Raw genomic sequence first — 20384 nt, 5'->3', positions numbered from 1 at the left:
ATGTTTTTTCTCATAACGTAAAAAAAGGACACGATTGGTATTTAAAAAATACCAGTAATAAAAAAAAGATCGGCATTGTTCTTGTCAATTGTGCTAAAATTTTGTATAATTAAGTTAACTTCCCTAGTTAAAAAGCATTCTCTTTTAGTTCTTGTATAGCCAAGACAGAAGAGGTTTCTTGTCCTTCCTCGGTAAAACATAAGCTATTCAGACCAAATCATCTGCTGAAACAATTAACTTAGTAGTAATTAGTTAAAAAAGGTAAGAACAACAATATGCCAATTCTCCCCCGCCTTAGATACTTGTATAATCTGTTTGCCCAAAAATTTTGTAATCAATCTTAAAGAATCTAAACTCTTTTTCTAATGAATGAATCTTGAGAAAAGCAGCAACCGTTGTCATGAATCCTGAAGAATGAAAAGCTTTTCTTCAACTAATCTTCATCCATATATGATGACGCTGATTCACTTTTCACTCTTTGATAGAACAAAACATATGCAGCCGAAGTCTTGATCTCGGATTCATCTACAGGTGAAACACGGCTGTCATCAAAGTCGTACCACTTGTTCTCATCCATCAGCTGCAGAAAGGAACAGCACCACGCATTTGTCATTATTATACTCATAGGAAATGAAAAAAAAATAAGATGGCACAAAACCTTAGCGTAAGCAGTGTAGTGACCACCTCCCATACCACCGTAATGATTGCTAACCGCGTACAGTTCGTAAAGACACGACTGACCATCTTTATTCATCACGTACTTGCTTAGATCCAGATCATGAATCGGGAAATTCACGAGCGTATCAATCTTATTCTTCAAGAATCTGCTGTACGTGAACCGCTTGAGGTGGACCACAAGTATTTCTGGCAGCTTCCACAAGTCGAGCTTCTTCTTTGCTTGTCTGTGTTCTTTGCAACCAGGACAGTACCACATGTCCTCTGGGCCGAGAGGCTCTTCTGCTATAAAGGCTTCCAAGCACGAAAACAAAGAAACCTCTTTCTTTGGCTTCTTCACAAAGAGACTAGGTTTATAAACCTCAGGTAGATCAACATCCAAGGAGCTCGAATCATATTTTTCATGCTCTTTCTCGCTCCACTTGACTACAACCTTTGTAGCACTACAAGGATTCGCAACAAAACCGGGTTCAAGTGGCTTCAGACTGCTGGAATAGGTTTCTGTAAAGAAGACGTTGAAAGATAACTCTCCATCACCACCTGCATTATCCTCCTCTATTTCAGTGTCTTTAGGTGATGAGATTCCAGATGTTTCAACAGCAACATCTGGAATGTGACCGTTTTCCTCTCCAACATGAACAGTAGATGATGATGAATGAGTCCGGTGTAGAGGTGACAGCAATCCAGATATAATTGCATCAATATCACTTTTACTAAGTGGTTCTGTGTTGACATAAGTAACAAGGGGGATTCCAAAATACTTTGTGTCTCTGCCAATAACAAACCTGTAAAATTTGAAAGCTACAATCCATTAGAAGCTCCAACTCAAGACCGAAAAAGAATGATATAGTAAAAACACCCCTCCGTTTCATTTTAAGTATCGTTTTAAATTTATGCATATGGATTAAGAAAACATTTAACTTTGTATACTTTCTAAATAAAAAACATCATATCACAGGAGTAGAAAGAAAGCAAGATTACTTTTTCTGCTCCCAATGAAGAATTTCAAGTTTGGCTTTGCCTGGTCCTCTGTGCATCTGGTTGAACCGATACGCCACAACACGATCGTTGTCTTTTATCTCACTCAGAGGCTCCAGGGGTTTGTCAAGATATTTAAACACCTTGTGAGAAAACACCTGAGAGAGAGAAAATCCGACGTTTTAGATGTCTTTTTTTTGTTCTTACATGTTAAGCACAGCGTAAAGGGGTCGTGAAAAATCATTACATCTGCGAATAAAAGGCTTTCATCATCTTTCAAGCCGCAAGCAGCTCCTACTGCACTGCTTAGATCTCTCAAAGAACCATCTTTGGGAACTGTTACTGTGTACGGCGTCAAAAGACGGTCACTGTCGCCGTAAAACACTGCAACTGTCATTGATCGAGTGCGACTTGTTGGCAGCGGCAAAGTTAAGTACATGAAGGGATCAAAGGTGATTGAGATTTTTCCACAATCTGGACAGTCCAGCGTTGACTTGTATTGTCCCTGTAAGTAAAAAACACATACAAGCATATAAGTAAACAACAGACAGAGAAGGGGCAGAAACTTCAAACACATTTAGAAGCGAAAGAGGTTACAAAAAAGAGGCAAGGAAGGATTGCTTACTTGGCAGACATCAACAATGACGGAATCATTACGAGCCTTGTGATATTTCCACATTTCTTCGGCAACTTCATCATCTGGACGACCATCTGAATCTTTAGATTCAATGTAAGGCTTTTGTTTAACCTTGTTCAAATCTTCATGAAGCCCATCCAACAGGAAAGATAGCATTTCCTGTAAACAAAAGAGTTAAGAAATTTGTTTCTCAACATACTCTCTCTTATTTGTCAACTTACTTGAGAATCATGCTGATTATAACCACTGAACTGCGGTGCAAATCGACCCAGCTTTGTCTTAAAGGAGCGGGGCGCAACTGTATTTTGTCCGGATGACCACAGTTTCCTCAAAAGTTCACCAAACTCAACCGCAAGCTCACCCTGCATTACATATACAGATTCGTTATAAACAACTTTTCACATTGGAAAGAATATAAACAGAGAGAGACCAATTCAAGTTAGCTTACTCTCATTCCCAAAGGATTATCTTCATTTATGTCACCGCTGTAATCTTTCAAGAAGTAATCAACAATAGGAGGGGTATGGGCCAAACACTGAAGAGTGCTATTCATGAAACACGTGTTTCCAAGATTCTGCAATCCTACCAAGCCTCTCTTGTCTCTTTTCCCAAAACCACTCGAGGAACCACCATCATCTTTGAAAGGGTTTTTCCAGAGGCTAAACATGGAACCGTTGGAGTGACCATTCGATACGGTCCCCTCGCTAAGCATAGTATTCGTCGTAGGCTCTAAAGGTACGAGAGCTAACTCATTTCCCGTCGAGCTCATGTCATGTTGAGATGACGCAGACCCATCAACTTCAAGAAGAATCTGCATGGAATACATACATCAGTGCCAAACAAAGAAACAATCTTCACCATCAAAAGCTGTCATGAACCAAGACACTTACATCCTGGTCTATCTGAAGGCAAGATTCCTCCAAGGTTTTTTCAGATGAAGGATCCAAGAGTACGCTTTTATTCTTCTGGAAGTAATCCCAGATGCGAGCCTGCTTATACACATCATCAAACAGTTGAATATATCATATCATCCTATACAAGGAAGAAGAGAAAAAGGTTTCGAGCAGACACCTTTTCTTTTGATACCCCTCTTGCAGCACAAACCGTCTCAAAAAGTTGACCTACAGAAGCCTGTAACGTCAACAGAATCCATATCAGAAGGGAACAAAAGAACTCTAACAAAACACTTGACAGCACATACCTGCTTGCTCAACCTTATGATGGAACTGCTTCCGTCTCTGCTGTCTGTCAACTTAAGGCAGAGTGGGTAAACCTCAACGCTATAGCTCTTACTATGAAACCCCTGAGAGATCAACTTCCTCTCTATTGGAGGACCTCCTTTATACCTGAAAAAGATATACAAGTATGACAAAACCGGACGTTTCTTATTTATGTAGGACAGAGGAAACAATCAGTCACCATTCGACGAGCTTTTTCCAAACTTGTTCAGGAACTAGAACGTAGTCAACAGCTTCCTCCAGATTCTTAAGAAGCTGCGGATCACTAGCGTCACTTTCGCTATCAATAATATCATGATTGTCAATTGGTCCGGGCCTAGTAACTTCTGAAGCCTCTTGACTAACACACCTCTTCCAGCTTGTATACCACCTGAAATAACCGATTAAGCCTCAAAACACATCCAAAAACTTGTGAAACCAAACACACATTGTCTAGTTTCCAACAAAGCTTATACACAATCAGTCTGACGAGAGATGGCAATGCAATAAGAGAATCATTCATTCGTTGTTACCTGTTTGAGATGACGAAGTACAAGTTGCCCTCTTTCAATTGATCCTCAGCTTCGCTCATCAGCTCCGTCACAATACGTCTCTCTTCCTCGAGAGTGCACGGAAAGTCACAACCCATTGATTCGGAGTCAGAGTTTGTCATCTTAATCGAATCACACTACACAATACAATAGATTAAAGATCACGATTCAATAGCTAAACACGGGATTGAGGATCAATGATTGTGTCAACGTACGGTGGAATCGGAAGAAGAAAAAGAAGAAGAATAGGAGAAGATTCGAGAAATTGATGGAAACCCGAATCCGGAGAAACACTTTTTCCTCTGTTTCAACAAGATTTGACAGGAAAGATATATAAGGAGATGTGTAAGGGAACCCTAGATCCAAGGAAGGAGACAAAAAGACCAGACCGCGTTGGAGAGAAATCGGCAAAGATAGGGAGAAGAAGACTTGTGGTCAGATTCACGATCCCTTTTATGCCCTTTCCTCTTCTCCAGTAAACAACGCCCAATCCCTAGCGCCATTCTTTCATTCCTCTCTTTATTTATATATACTAGGGTAGGCCCGCCCTACGGGCGGAATATAATTTTACTTGTGATCTATATTTTAATTTTTTGTACGATTTTGTGATTTGTGTTTTAGGTTAGAATTTGTAAGAAATATGTATTAAAATGATTGTTGTCTAATAGAAAATTTTAAGTGATGAAAAATATTATATTCATTTTACTTAACGTTTGATGTTTGCTTCTTTTTGTAACTTGTTTTTGTTCTTTTATTTGTTGTCAAATATATTTTATGACATTATGCTGTTTTAGGTATTGTTTTTCTTTCTTATTATGTTTTTTATAATGAGAATACATATCTTGGCAAATCTCTAACTAAAATTCTTTATTTTTTATTATTTTTGTAAGAGATTATAGAGTTGTATGACACGAATTTCATGATTGAAATGGTATATATTTTCTTAAGGTTTGCTTAATGTTTTTATATATAGTAAGTAAATTCAAGTTTGTATTGTTGTTGTTAGGTTTAATACTCCAAATATTGATTATTTTATATTTTGTATATATTGTACTTGTGTTTTTATAAAATATTATTATTCAGTTTTATATATAATCGGTGGCTTTTTTTACTTATTATATTACCTCCTATATTGTTTTTATTTGTTATACCGAATAATTTATTATTTTATTTTAGAATTTTACTATAAATTTATTATGAAACAGAAAAAAAACATAATATGATATATGTATTAGTTAAAAATGTATCGTGTGCTATAATTTTAGATCAAGATACATTCATAGTAGTTCTGGGGTCCAAGTATAAGATCGTGACTGTATATTGTTAAACAAAAAAGAAGACAAAAGAGCTAATTTTTGTTAATTTTTTTATAAATGGATTTTGACAGCTTAATAATTTTTAAGTCAAACAAAATAATAAATAATTTATTAAATTCAAAGTTGCAAGATCATATCCAAGAACAAAACATGGTTTATGGGAAGATTTAGAACATCATTTCTTTACACCATCTTTAGAACAACATTTAAATTGGTGCTCCCATTTTGACTCATCAGATATCCAGCGCATGAAGACCTTGTATTTGGCTTCATCGTGTAGCTTGTAAATGCTGCACATGCACCTCACTTTAGATCTTGCTCTAAAATGAAACTCTGAAGATTCAAAAACATATGGTTTCAAACAATCATCGGTCGTTATAAAGAGAATCACAAAAGTTTACTACTGAAGTTGAGTATATGAGAAGCAAGCACTGCTCACATCTTCGCCACTTCAATGACGTCTTCTTTGCTTGACATCTCAGATAATTTTAATTTCTCAATTTCCCTGCAAGAAATCTTGATCCATCAGAATAGTTGTGTGCATATATAACACATTAGTTTGAACGGGTCAAAAATTGCCAAAAGATATGCAATAAAAGAAACATTTTTTTTTTGTAAAGCTATAACTCCATTCATTTAGTGAATCAAATACATCAAATCCCATTATCTATAGAAGCTAAACTGATCCTTCGTGTTTTCTGAATTTACTTGTCTAGACTACGTAGCTACACATCTACTGCAGTATCACTATAAAGCACACTACGATTATACCAAAGGCATTCAGACAATAGTTTTCTTTGACTTTAGATTGTGAAACCTCTTGCCTTGCATTTCGTAAGTTCCGAGTATTTTACAAATCTGTATTTCTTGTAAGAAGGTGAAGTAAATCAGCTTTAAAAACTATGCTTAGCCAGCAGGTTCGAGAAAGGGAATGAATAAGTAAGTGTAACCTGATCCAAGTCGCAGAAAATGAGTTCGAGATTGATGAAATCAAGGTTAGACGTGGGATTTTCTTTGCCACCGACATGATAAATATCGTTGTCCTCAAAGAAGCGCACCACCTGATGAGAAAGCAAATCAATTACTACACAATCTTCCAAGAAGGAACTTGAGCAATCAGTGAGGGAGAGAAAAAGGTGAAACCTGGAGAATGGAATCGACTTCTCTACCACCTCCTCACAATTGAATGGTACTCGGCATTAGGTATTCCATAATTCTCATAGTCTATAACCATCAGATGCATCTAACAATCTGCGATTTGCCATAACCTGATGTGAGTTTTGTTGTGAAGAATTACGTTGAGCGTCAATTGTTCTTTACTGCTTTTTATAAAGAAAGAATGATTAAAGTATATAACTTGAGCAGTTGGGTAACTTTTTAAAAAGATAAAAGAAGAGTATATCCATTAAGACATTCTTACGTTTTCTAGCAGAATAAATGTCTGATAAAGCTCCTTGCTTGCACTTCTTCATATTTCCAAAATCACCAACCGGAGTTGCAGAACCTTTTCTTTTTCTTTTGTTGCAAAGAAAATAATAAGAATTTATTCTTGTCCACGCTCAGTTGCCTTTCACAGAATGATATTAGTTAATAGGAACAAATGAAAGCAGTAAAATTAATCAACACAGAGTTCTAACCTGTTCGTCAATAAGCAGAAGCTATAAACCAATTAAAATGCCCATTCACCGTGTTCCTCGCTTCCCAAAAAAAATCCAAACAAATCAATTAGCCAGAATCGAAGCTCCGCTCGTCCCAATTCGAGACCGACATCATTCAAGAACGTCTCCGTTGGTGTCTTTCCAGTTGATCTGAACGTTTGATTGGAAATGGATAGGTGGTGAGAAGAAGCACAAACGTCACCGTGTCGCCGTCGCACGATGAGGATATACGAACACCTATTCATCGTCTCTGCGTTATTAGGGTTACAGAAGAACTCTACTTCACGGGCCACACCACGATATCGGCCCAAACACGCGATTATACCAAATGAAAATCGAAGCCCGCACCAGAATTAATGAAACACTGAGTTTTACATCCAGGACACGTGTTGCAACGTCAAGAGACGAATTTGTGACGTGGCATCCTATGTGGATAGCCCAGGAGTGAAACAAACACTACTTTATATATATATATATTTTATTTTATTTATTTATATTATATGTTGGTTATTTATTTTCTTTTTAATTTTTTTAAAATATTTGTGTGTATTTCAGTATTTATCTTGGATTTTTAACTAGTCTTGAATGGAATTATAAACGGTATGGGGATTATATTCCTTTTTCTGTTTTGTTTCCTTAGCGAGTTTATATTGGTGAAGCAATATAGATTATATGACAAAGAAGGTAAGGTATATTATATATTTTTTGCCTTTTCCTCTGAGTTATTTTTTTAGAAATTCCTTACAATAGCCTTTTTTTTTTTTTTTTTGTCACAAAAATAGGCTTCAATGAGAAAAATGACCCAAAGAAGTTTTATTAAAAGGTAAAAGTACATTTTCACCCTATGGTTAACTAATCTAGACTTATGGTTTAGAGTTAAGGAGTGAGGTTTTAGGGATAGGGTTTCAAATTTTAAAAAATAAATATTAAAATTTTCAAAATAAAAAAAGCTATTTTGGTCATTTTTTGGACTATTTTTGTGATAAAAACTTTAAAAAAAGCTATTTGAGATAATTGTCATTTTTGTGTAATTTTAGTTCATCGTCTAGAAAATTCACATGTTTTCAGTAAATTATTCACTACAAGAAAACACAAGTTTAGCGAGGAAATTTAACGAGGAAAAGTAATCATCGTAAATTTACGTCGACTTTACGAGGAACTTACGAGGAAATATAAAATCAGCGTTATTTCCTCGTAAAATAACGACGAAATCATTTCGTCGTAAAGTCGATGTAATATCACGTGGCTTTTACGAGGAATTACGATTTCCTCGTAAACTCGACGTAAATGTAGTGTGTACTTTACGAGGAAATATTTTACGTCTACTTAGCAAGGAAATTTTGAATCCACCAATTTTGTAGTTGTAACACGTTTTTTTCCGGGCACCTAACTAAATTTCGTCGTAAATTCGTAGGAAAATTACCACTACCAGATTCGAAAATTTCCTATAAATATGGACATTTGAACATCATTTTAAACACACCAACAAGAAAAAAAAAACGTGAAAGAAAAAAAAATGTCGGGCTCCGGGAATATTTTTGAGTTGCGGAGGTGGATGTATATGCATAGAGATGCTAACGGGAGAGTGACGACATAATACCTTTCGGGGCTGGAGACATTTATGCATCAAGCAGATTCCACACCGCTCGCCCAAAAAAGTGGTAAGATGTTCTGTCCTTGTCGGAAATGCAACAATTCGAAATTGTCAAATCGTGAAAATGTTTGGAAGCATTTAATAAATAGAGGTTTCACGCCAAATTACTATATCTGGTTTCAACATGGAGAAGGTTATAATTATGATCAGAATGAAGCTAGTAGTAGTAATAGCAATTTTCAGGAAGAACCGGTTGATCATCATTTGCATAATGAACATAATTACCATCAGGAAGAGAAGATGGTAGATTATGATAGGGTTCATGATATGGTAGCTGATGCATTCGTAGCTCATGATGAAGATGAAGAACCTAATATAGATGCAAAAAAGTTTTATGAAATGTTAAATGCGGCGAATCAGCCACTTTACAGTGGTTGTAGAGAAGGTCTCTCTAAATTGTCGTTGGCTTCTAGAATGATGAATATTAAAACTGATCACAATCTACCTGAAAGTTGCATGAATGAATGGGCAGACTTGTTTAAAGAGTATTTGCCGGAAGACAATGTGTCTCCTGATTTTTATTATGAGATTCAGAAACTGGTTTATAGTCTTAAGTTGCCTTCGGAGATGATAGATGTTTGCATCGACAACTGCATGATCTACTGGGGAGATGATGAGAAGTTAGAAGAATGTAGATTCTGCAAGAAGCCACGATTCAAGCCACAAGGACGGGGACGTAATAGGGTACCGTACCAAAGGATGTGATACCTACCAATTAAAGACAGATTGAAAAGATTGTACCAATCAGAGCAGACTGCTGGAAAGATTAGATGACATGCCGAGCATACTCAGACGGATGGTGAGATAACTCATCCATCAGATGTAAGAGCCTGGAAACATTTTAACAAAGTACATCCGGATTTCGCTAGCAATAGCCGGAATGTGTATCTCGGATTATGCACAGATGGATTTAGTTCATTCGGAATGCCAGGGAGACAATATTCATTGTGGCCAGTCTTTCTTACGCCATACGACCTGCCACCAGAGATGTGCATGCAATGGGAGTTGCTATTCTTGACCATATTAATACCTGGTCCGAACCATCCAAAAAGGTCTCTGGATGTTTTCCTACAACGACTGATAAAAGAGTTGAAAGATTTGTGGTCAACAGGGGTGAGGAAGACTGCTCAACAAAGACAAATTTTACGAGCGAGCGAAGCTTTTGTGGACCATAAGTGACTTTCCTGCCTATGGGATGTTGTCTGGATGGACTACACATGGGAGATTAGCTTGTCTATATTGTAATAGAACGACAGATGCGTTTCAACTGAAGAATGGTAGGAAGACAAGTTGGTTCGACTGTCACCGTCGATTTCTTCCCATTGGCCATCCTTACCGAAGAAACAAGAATTTGTTTAGGCACAAAAGGGTTGTGAGAGACACTCCTCCTCCATATCTAACTGGAGAACAAATTGAAGCGCAAATCGACTACTACTGAGCTAACGAAACAGTTCGTTGTGGTGGTAATTGGCATGTCCCTCGTAATATGCCTAATTCTTACGGTGTTCATCACAACTAGCACAAGAAGAGTATATTTTGGGAGTTGCCATATTGGAAGGATCTTCTTATGCTCCACAACCTCAATGTGATGCATATAGAGAAGAATTTCTTTGAGAACATCATGAATACAATATTGAATGTCCCAGGGAAGACAAAAGACAACATAAAATCAAGGTTGGATTTGCCGGATATTTGTTCAAGAAGTGAGTTACATATAAAAAGCAATGGACAAGTTCTCGTTCCGATATTCAGATTGTCTTCAGAAAAAAAGTCGGTGTTGTTCAACTGGGTGGCATCAGAAGTGAAGTTCCCCAATGGGTATGTTTCAAATCTCTCTAGATGTGTTGAAAATGGTCAAAAGTTCTCCGGGATGAAGAGTCATGATTGCCATGTCTTTATGCAGCGACTACTTCCCTTTGCATTTGCGGAGCTACTTCCAACAAACGTACATGAAGCACTTGCAGGTAGTATATTATAACGCAGTAATTTTATAATGGTTTAGTTTACAATAATATATGACTAATATAATGTGTTTAATTGTTTTTGGAATATACAAGGCATTGGAGCATTTTTCAGGGATCTGAGCACACATACTCTTAAAGAAGAAGTCGTGGAACAGCTTCAGCAGAACATTTCCATCTTACTGTGCAACTTGAAAAAGATATTTCCTCCGGGATTTTTTGACGTCATGGAGCATCTAGCTGTCCACCTCCCATATGAGGCATTGCTTCGTGGACCTATACATTACAGATGGATGTATCAGTATGAGCGAGCCATGACATATTTGAAGGGAAAAGCAAAGAACCTCGCAAAAGTTGAAGGTTCTATAATTGCTAGAAGTTTGACGGAAGAAACTTCTCACTTCACATCGTACTACTTTGCGTCAAAAGTACGTACCCGGAAAAGAGCTCCAAGAAGATATGATGATGGTGGTGTCGCGCCAACATATGCAGTTGCTGGTGTTCCAGACATTTTTAGCCAGATTGGACGACTTGGTGGGAAATTAAAAGAGGTTTGGTGGTCGAGTGAAGAAGACGCTCATAGTGCACACACCTATATTCTACCAATTGCGAGGATCCATTGATGCGTTATTTTGAAAGGTAACATATATGGACACTTCTAAACACCTATAAGTATAAATTATATAATTGCCAAAGATTAATTAATATAAAATGTGATTTTACAGCCTATTTGTTTCTCAAGTCGAAGAAACATTCCCAGGTATATCCACAAGTGGCGTAGACAAAAGGAAAGATCAACACTTTATTAAGTGGTTGAAGAATCATGTATTAACTCAAAACCTTATTTTTTTCAGGTCGATCAAACTTTTTTTTCATACATGATCTGTATTTCAACGTTCTCTTTATTTTTGCAGGTTGATTATGACGACGATGCAGATTATCCTAAATGGTTACACGAAGTAATTCAATCTCCACTTGTAAAGGTCACCACATCACAGATGTATTTCATACGAGGCTATACTTTTTACACATATGAGTATGGTAGACAGCAGACGACCAGTAACTATGGAATGTGTGTGAAAGGGGAAACATATTTCTACGGGATCTTGACGGAGATTATTGAAGTCGAATTCCCGGGGATATTGAAGCTGAAATGCGTCCTGTTCAAATCTGAATGGTTCGACCCCGTCGTCAACAGAGGTGTTCGGTTTAACAAATTCGGTGTAGTTGATGTCAATGGTGGACGAAGGTACAACAAATTCTTTTTTTTTTGTCATACATGAGCAAAATAAATTAATTTCTACGTTTTCTTTATTTTTGCAGGTATAACAAATTCGAGCATTTCTTAGCTTCACAAGCAGACAAAGTTAGCTCCCTTCCATACCTTTGGATGAGAGAATCGGGAATAAATTGGTTAACCGTGATCAAAGTTACACTTCGAGGAATAATCATCAGTGGAGAAGAACCACCATTGCAAGAAGAACAGATAAATGAAGTCGAGGAACCTGAACAAGAAATTGATGACATCCTTCTCATTGATCCGCTTAATCATGAATACGAAGATCTTACCGACGATGCCACAGACGATGCTGTTGAAGACGTGTTTAATGAAAATGATGATGTTTCTAGTGTTGACGAGAATGTCGATGTATCCGATTGATGTATTTGTTTTTAATAAGATTGATTTTCAGACTTAATGCATGTGATTTGATGGATTTAATCATGAAAAACTATTTATATAATTTGACTTTGTGTAAGGTAATGAGAGTTTGTATTAGAAATAAGAGATTGAGATTATAAGTTAAGGAATTCTGGTTTTAGAATTTGGGGTTTGGAATGGAAAGAATAGATTGAGGTTAAAGGGAAGATGGGTTTGAGGTTTGAGATATATGAAGTAGAAGATAAGGAAGATGAGGTTTGGAGTTTCGGATTTTGGGGATTTAAACATAATCCTCATAATTTCCTCGTAAGTTAACGAGTAAATAACGACGAAAAGAACGCAGGACTCGTTAATTCCACGTAACCACAATTCGTCGTAAAGACCTAGTAAGACCTCGTAACCGGAAAACGCAGGCCTCGCTATTTCCTCGTAAATAAAAACACGGGCCTCGCTACTTCCTCGTAAATGAACGACCAATAAAAAAGAAGAGAAAAAAAGAATGAGAAGAAAGATACCGGAATCATAGGAGGGAAGAAACAAGGCGAGACCTACGTAAGTCTAGCCTTGTCTCCGCCCACATGTGTTCCCGTATCTTTCTCCCCTTCTTTTTTTTTCAAGTCTTTCTAATTTGAGAAGCAAACTGGTGAGTAATTATCTCTGATTTGTGAAGCAAATCAGTGAGTTTATCTTTGATTTGAGAAGCAAACTGGTGTGTATTTATAGGAAATTTCGAAAGATTTTACGACCAATTAGCTTCAGCTCCTTCCTCGTAAATAAAAAAGCGGGCCTCGCTAATTCCTCGTAAGTGAACGAGGACATTACGAGGAAACCCAACACGGGCCTCGCGAGTTTCTCGTTAATTTCACGTAAGCACAATTCGTCGTAAAGACCTCGTAATAGGAAAACGAGGGCCTCGCTAATCCCTCGTTAATCAACGAGGACGTTACGAGGAAAAAAAACGCGGGCCTCGCTAATTCCTTGTAAGGAAAAACACGGGCCTCGCTAGTTCCTCGTAAATTTATAAGGAAATTACGATGATTACTAATTTCTTATATAAACATGCGAACTTCGCTCTCCCATTTCCTATCCACTTCCTCTCTCTTTCGTAGCTATGGTACGTTCTCTCTCTATTTCCTCTCTAATTTGATTAGTTTAGGGTAGATTAGGTGGTTAGTGTAGGGAATTTAGATAGGTTTACTGATTTTTTGTTAATTAGTGTTGATTTGGTGGTTTTTTTTTTTGGACGTCAAACGGTCATTCTATTACTCAAGCTTGAGGTGGTCTGGGTTACCAAACCGGAATAGAACAACCAACAAAATATAACTCCCTATGGAAAGATCAAGCAATCTTAGCTAAAAAGTCTGAAAAATGATTGCGCCCTCGTGGTACGTGAATGATTTTGAAGTCCGGGAAGCATATCAGTAGCGTCTCTATTCTCTCCAATTTTGTAGCAAAACTTGGCCAAGCTTTAGGCTCCTTTATCATTGCAATCAGCTCCTTACAATATGTCCCAAAGGTTTGACATGGTGAATGTTGAAGCATGTTCTCCATTGCCCACCGTAGTGCTTCTACTTCCGAATGCAAGGATGATTCGCGCCGAGTGAAATTTCTTGTCCCCATTAGCTGAATGACTCCACCACTGCCCATCCAGACCCATCCACATTCCCTAAAAGGGGCAGAGGCTGTCCAAGATCCATCGAGCAAACATATAGTCCCTAAGCTTATAACTTGGGGTTCCTCAGTATTATTATCTTGTACCACTGGTTGCCTGCTTCGTTTGCATCAAACCATGCATTGCATTCACTTTCTGCATGTCGAACTAAATCCAAATGATCTCTGTCTATCCCCCTGAAAAGCTTTTCATTCTTAGCCTTCCTAATATACCAGATTATCCAGAGATAAGGATTCCTGTCTTGTTGTGGCTCGATGATATTATTTTTTCTCCAGAATAGGTAATCCATATTTGTGTAAACGCTTGATACTGGAAATATAGTTGGGCTTGTTGGAGTCAATGATAAAGACCAAACTTGTAGAGCTGGCGGACATTCGAATATGGCATGGGTTACAAATTCTTCTGGGTCGCCACATCTTGGGCAGTAATTGTCACACCGCATATTTCGTCTTGCTAAGTTCCTCGTTACTGCTACATGGCCAGTCAACAATTGCCATATAAGATGACATATCTTTTTAGGCGCCTTTAACTTCTAAGCAAAGGCTTGAAGCTTCGTGATACTAGGCTCCAATACTTCCTTCTCTTCTTGTGTCTGTAATAAGTTCTGAGGCACCCAATATCCAGACTTAACCGTATATTGGCCAATCCTTGTGTAGTTCCAGCAGAATGTATCATGACGATGAGTCGAGCTTATGGCCAAACTCCTTATGAGTGGTATGTCAGCACGATTGACATAGTTCTCCAAAAGACCAACATCCCAATCCTTTGACTCCTGATTAATGAGATCACTGACTCTCATGTTGGGGTGCATAACCGGCGCTAGAGGAATAGCTGGTCTCGCCGGAGTCGTTGGAATCCATGGGTCCTCCCAAAATCTGACTTCATAGCCAGAATGTATCTTCTGTCTGATTCTCAGTAATAACAACTTTCTTGCAGCCAAATTTAGCTAGATTTATAGAATTTGTTAATTACTGTTGATGTTAATTTAATTTTTTTTTTTCAAGACGATTCGAAAGAACAGACTTACTCCACATTACAGACAGATGTTCGGTGAGCCTGGTAGTCGTTTAGACCCGTCGTCTTCTTCAGCTCCCGGTTCTTCTTCAGCTCCCGGTTCTTCGGGTCCGGAGACTGTCCCCGAGACTCAGCCTTCTCAGAGAGTCTCTCGGTCGCCTTCTTTTAGTGCACCATCGGTTCCTCCTGTGCCTCCTCCGACGATGCCTCCTCCTGTGCCTCCTCCGATGGCTCCTCCCATGCCCGCCGAGATTCATCCCGATTTGATGGTGCCTCCGAGTGCTCCTTACTCGCAGTACACTTTCGAGGACATTCTCAGTCAGCCAGGCAGAGAAGGTTTACCAGTCATAGACCCCGACCAACCGGACGTAACTTTGTGGTATGTTACATTAATTTTTTTTTTATTCTTTTTAAATTCTTTTATAACATTAATAAATAATTTATACTTTAAATTTGTTTTTTTTTCAGGGTTGGGGTTGACGGATGTCTTGCATCGGACGTAACCGACACAATGAAAGGTTACTTCTCCAAGTCACATCCGAACTGGAAAAAGACGCCGATCTATGTCAAAAAGACGTGGTACAAAATTTTCCCTATAAGTTACTATTAATTAATTATATGTACTTTAATTTTTTCATGATTTATATATATTTTTTTTAAAAAAATTATTAATTTAATTTGTTTTTTACAGCAAAAATATCACTGGTCCATGGGGGTCAATGAGAGGGTGAGGAAAGTGTTTTACACAAAGGCGAAAGTTTGCTTGTTGGACACGATCTCCAACAGGAAGGGTGACTGGATCGTGAAGAGATATGAGTGTGGCAAACCCGCTGAGCTCACCACAGATGTGTGAGAGTACTATACCAGCAAAAAGTACTCTTCTAAATCTTTCTATTTTTGTTGTTTTGTGAGTTTAGAGCCCCTTCCCATTTTCATTTCTCTTTGTTTTCTGTTTAGTTGTGATTTACACGTCTTTGTCAGAGTTCTCAAATTGTTGCTTCTGTCTAGGCTTTTGCAAGTGTTTTATGTGTTTTTTTTTCTTTTCGATTTTCTTCTTCTTCTTTAAAATAGACAAATTTTGCATTGAATTAGAATTTTTCTCATACTTTTTTGTTCGGGACTCCAACCAGACTAAATCGGATTATCTGGCACCATAAATGCGACTCCCTAGTGACCCCACTCCAGGATAATGTCGTGATTCCATATGAAGCCGTTCGTAAAAAAAAAATTCATTACTAACATAGAGGAAGAGACCATTTGCCAGTGTCTTGGTTCCAAATTTCTGCTTCTCATTGGTTCATGATGGTTCCAGTGAGGATTTCATCAAACTTTTTCTACTGAGGAGCTTAAAGAGCATGAAAAAATATGCAGACAAAGGAAGGGAAGCTGATGCCAAATAGTAGACAATCTTTTGAAAAAGTCATAATGAATCTCGACAAAACCTGCCAGTTCCATGCAGTGGCGGAGCTACGTTAGTGGAGAGGGGGGCAGCTGCCCCAGATAAAACAAAATATTTATCAAAATCGTTAAGTAATTAACCAAAGCTTCGCTAGATCAGTTTATCTTGCCCCCGTTGAAATTTTCTTCGTGCCCCCACCAAACCTTCGTTCAAGCCTCACATCTCACCATTTCATTTTTCTTAATCTCATATTTATCAGTTGTAATAAATTATTGATACTTTCCTATTTTGCATGTACACTAATATCCGTAACAAAATATTCAATGCATTTTTGTATTTTATTTAAAGAGGTTTGTTCAGTAACTTTCGTGTTCAATAACTCTTTTATATATTTTTTATTGGTTAATTATTTTGATGAGATAATTAGGTTTTTATTATTTCCCCATGAACCATGATTAGGTTATTTTCTTTACAAACACTATATACATTTTTGATTAAAAATATTTAAGTTATATGTTAAATCATATAAATAATACAAATATTTATTTAAAAATACCAGCTGTTTATCACTTTATTTAATAATAAATATTTATTTATTTATATAAAATAATTTATTTAAAATTAAATATTTTTTGAAAAAATTATGCCCCCAATAAAAAAAGTTTCTGTCTCCGCCACTGGTTCCATGCCAGTCTGGTTATATGAGGCAGCCATTGTCGGATGATATGTCCTGGACTCCTCCTATCAGGTGGATCTTTCTCTATGAGACGTTCTACTATCAGTCGAGGTTATGGTTTTCCGTTCTAATGCCTGTTATCAGGATTACTAAGCCGTTTTCACATCTAACACTGTAGGTGATAGGAATATGGGTGATGCACTCGTGATGGGTGTTGAGGCTAATATAGACGTTGATCTTTGTTATTTCTAGGAGTTTTCCCAGCTTGGTAGGAACATTAAACCGAAGTATGACATCTTGTATATTCATCGGCCTATAAGTCCTACGATTAAATGCATATACATTTTTTTTTGGATTTGGCGTCGATGGGTGATGTCAATGCATCCTTCAAGGCTGATTGGAACCCAGCTCATGGTAGCTAATCATTTATATCAAACTTTATATCTACGATGATCTAGATTTTTGATGTTCTTAATTACCACCTTTTTACATATCACCATCCAAACTCTTTGCGTTCCTACAAAATTTCATCAAAGGTATTGCGAGAATATGTGAGTTAGGGCCGCTGGATTGGAGACAACTTAATCACGACAACCCCGAAATGTTTTGCAAATCAACGTGTATGTTGCAAATTCTCCATTTCGTAGGAGGTTACATCAAGATAATCATTGCAAGAACAACAAAAATTAATGTTCATTTACGTCCATAAGATGAGAGGCTCTCGGTTACTGGTTTAATTCACACAAAAATGAGTCATAAGTAATTAATGATTTCTAAACTTATAAATTCTTTAGATCTCATTTTGATGATGTATGGTAAGGGATAGTTGTTTAGCCAACTGTAATGCAATATAAGGTTGATCCTCCATGGTTTGCAAACCAAATCGGAACCAAAAATATTCCTAATCGAATTTCGTCGATATTGAATACATTATTGACTTCGAGTGTAAGCCACTAAACGGGTTCTACACTTAAATAGGTTAAGGTATGGTATTTTTTAGAAAAAAAATCTACCTTAGCAGGGTGTCACCCCCAATCGCCGGGGAGATTAGAAGAGTCCGTCAAATATTTCTTTCGGTAATATTGAAATAAGGAGTCTGTCGACCCGAAGTTTTATTCGGTGAGTTTAGTTTCTACTCGCTACACATACAACCTTTAACCCCATCAAACATGAAAGTGCATAAGAAAAATTAAGTAAGTACTAATATCATAATTTGGTCTTTTTAAAAATCATTACATAATCTTATTCTTAAAATATTCTTCCATACTACATGCCTTCCCACATACTTGTAAATATAAATATATGCTAAACTTGAAGTCACATAGGCTAAATGAGCCTAGTATAGCTAATTCTGTCATCAACATGAAATTTTCAACATAGCAGTCATCTATACACGTCATTAGAGCCAAACCCCCAAACACTTAAGTTTAACACTAAAACAAATTTATGATGGAAACACAAATGCCAAGGTTCATCATAGACTTGAACACGTTTTTGGCTAAGAAAGACTAGGACTAGAGCAAAAAACTTGGCTTGAAAATTTTGTGAAAAGCTTAAGGTTCATAATGCTTACTCAGGCGGATTCAATACAAGCATTCGGCCAGTTTAACTGAATTATTGAGAAAACAATCGGTAAAAGGGATAACTTTATTAATCCCACCTTTCTCCTCGACCACCTGAACCTAAATATATCTGATTAGAAAATATAAATCAGTCAGTCGGCTATAACAAAAATTGATGCCATAAAAATGCTAAACACCTTGCCGGACTAGGTTGAACGGCTTGCGATCGCTTCTAGGTTAAGCTATTGAACTTGGTTGATAAAAATCTTCAGAAAGATCTCACGATTTACATGCAAACTAAGACAAAGATCCTTGGATGAAAGCAATATCAAAATGCGGATCCAGCCTATATGGTTGACACATTCCAAACATGGACTCATATAGCTTACCTTCAGAATCTCATACAATGCTTCATGGTGAGAGAGAAATTCGGCCAAGATGATTTTTATGAACTGATTTTGTCAGCCAAGCATAAGGAAGAGTAAATAAGGGTGTGAGCTACTTAAGCTGAGTCAGCAGGGAGGACAACAAGAAGGTGCTGAAAACCCAACAAGAGGGTAAACTCTAACTGATCTTGTTAGGCTTGTTCTTGGTTTGTCCTTTTTCCATGGACATTTGCAAGGATGTTCTGTAAGCCCAACAGGAGGCATCAAACACTAAGGTATCTCTCATAAGGAAATCTCAGGGAGATGGTTACTCTTTTGAACACGAAATAGTGGGTATTTTGATGGTGTCGAGGTATGAGGGATACCTGGCCAAAGTGAGAGCTTATGTCAATGAGAAGGATGATAATAAAAAAAAAAGATCAAGTCGAGAACTAAATTTTAGGCGTCCTCTCTTGCCTCAAGATCAGTGTGAAAAAGGAGACAACAATCCCAAAAATAATCACGAGAAAAAGGTGGTTCTAGCGGCAGGCTCGACCCTTTTGGTTGCAGTGAATGTTGCCGATCTAAAGATTGGCGATTTGGATATCTCACTAAATCTTCCAGTGTTTACGGCTGAGGATCTGGATCCAGCCATCTGGGAATGCCACTGAACCTCAAGGGAGCTAAGATGGACATGTGGTAGATGATGTCGTGAACGATGCTGGTGTTGTTGGTGATGGTGGTAAGTGAGCATGCCCCTGTTTGAAGTTCATTATTGCATATTAGGGCTTGGAGGCATGGGGGGCGATCGTTGCCCGTACTTAGAGTTTGCAAAAGTGGTTTGAACATTTGTGGAGCTGTGGATATCGTGAAGGGTGAGACGTGCATGAGGCTAGCATAGACAAACATGGTGTACTCATAGCACCGGCGATTAGTATATCAATTAAGGACAAAGAGGGTTAATGGAGCGAGGGTGGTGTACTTAGTAATGACTGATGAATGAACTTGTTCGGTCGCATTTTCTAACCATTCTTCCGGCGTGAACGTGCTGTAGTTTGGCCGCTGGTATGGTCAGTTTGTATGTTTCCATTGATTTTCTTTGTGCATGATAAATCTCCCGGCCCAATGGTGGACACCAATTTTTGAAGGAAGATATCAGTTTCAATCAATAAAAAAGGTAAATTAAAAAAAATTCTTGGGGACTTTGATTAACTAAAGTATGATTATAATGGTTGTTAGAGCATACAAATAAAAATATGAAGGGGAACAAGTCGTCGACCAATCTATCAACAGGTCGTCTACAAGAGTTATTGTGATTTGTAATTATTCACAGAGATTTTTTTTTTCAGAGCAAAAAATGATAACTATGTCCCCTTTACACTAATCTCG

General features: G+C 37.5%; 1 protein-coding gene across 2 annotated transcripts; it reads right to left on the bottom strand.

The window, feature by feature from the left end:
• Window positions 1-222: 222 nt before the first annotated feature.
• On the bottom strand, window positions 223-4582 carry LOC106376310 (putative ubiquitin carboxyl-terminal hydrolase 11). Of its 2 annotated transcripts, XM_013816375.3 has the most exons (14): window positions 4448-4582; window positions 4274-4360; window positions 4041-4195; window positions 3710-3898; window positions 3492-3636; window positions 3362-3421; window positions 3181-3279; window positions 2739-3101; window positions 2512-2652; window positions 2279-2449; window positions 1901-2158; window positions 1657-1811; window positions 659-1460; window positions 223-580 (listed from the first exon to the last, which is right to left on the bottom strand). In XM_013816375.3, the coding sequence occupies exons 1-14, from the start codon at window positions 4559-4561 to the stop codon at window positions 434-436; spliced, it is 2886 nt and encodes a 961-aa protein (XP_013671829.1). In that variant the 5' UTR covers window positions 4562-4582; the 3' UTR covers window positions 223-433. The 2 variants fall into 2 exon arrangements, with proteins under 2 accessions (XP_013671829.1, XP_013671830.1); XM_013816376.3 differs by lacking the exon at window positions 4274-4360 and having other exon boundaries at window positions 4448-4576.
• Between the last annotated feature and the right edge of the window lie 15802 nt (window positions 4583-20384).

Source organism: Brassica napus, chromosome C5 (assembly GCF_020379485.1).
Source record: "Brassica napus cultivar Da-Ae chromosome C5, Da-Ae, whole genome shotgun sequence".
In the NCBI taxonomy this organism is placed as follows: Eukaryota; Viridiplantae; Streptophyta; class Magnoliopsida; order Brassicales; family Brassicaceae; genus Brassica; species Brassica napus.
Note: the sequence above shows the minus strand (reverse complement) of the source record. Positions and strands in the feature narration are given on the sequence as shown.

Bases quoted from the DNA above. Each gene is read 5' to 3' on its own strand.
- LOC106376310 (XM_013816375.3), bottom strand. From the start codon at position 4,561: ATGGCGCTAGGGATTGGGCGTTGTTTACTGGAGAAGAGGAAAGGGCAT. The intron at 3,899-4,040 runs GTAACAACGAAT...CGGTTATTTCAG, and splicing joins TACTTCGTCATCTCAAACAG to GTGGTATACAAGCTGGAAGA. The intron at 2,450-2,511 runs GTAAGTTGACAA...TTTTGTTTACAG, and splicing joins ATAATCAGCATGATTCTCAA to GAAATGCTATCTTTCCTGTT.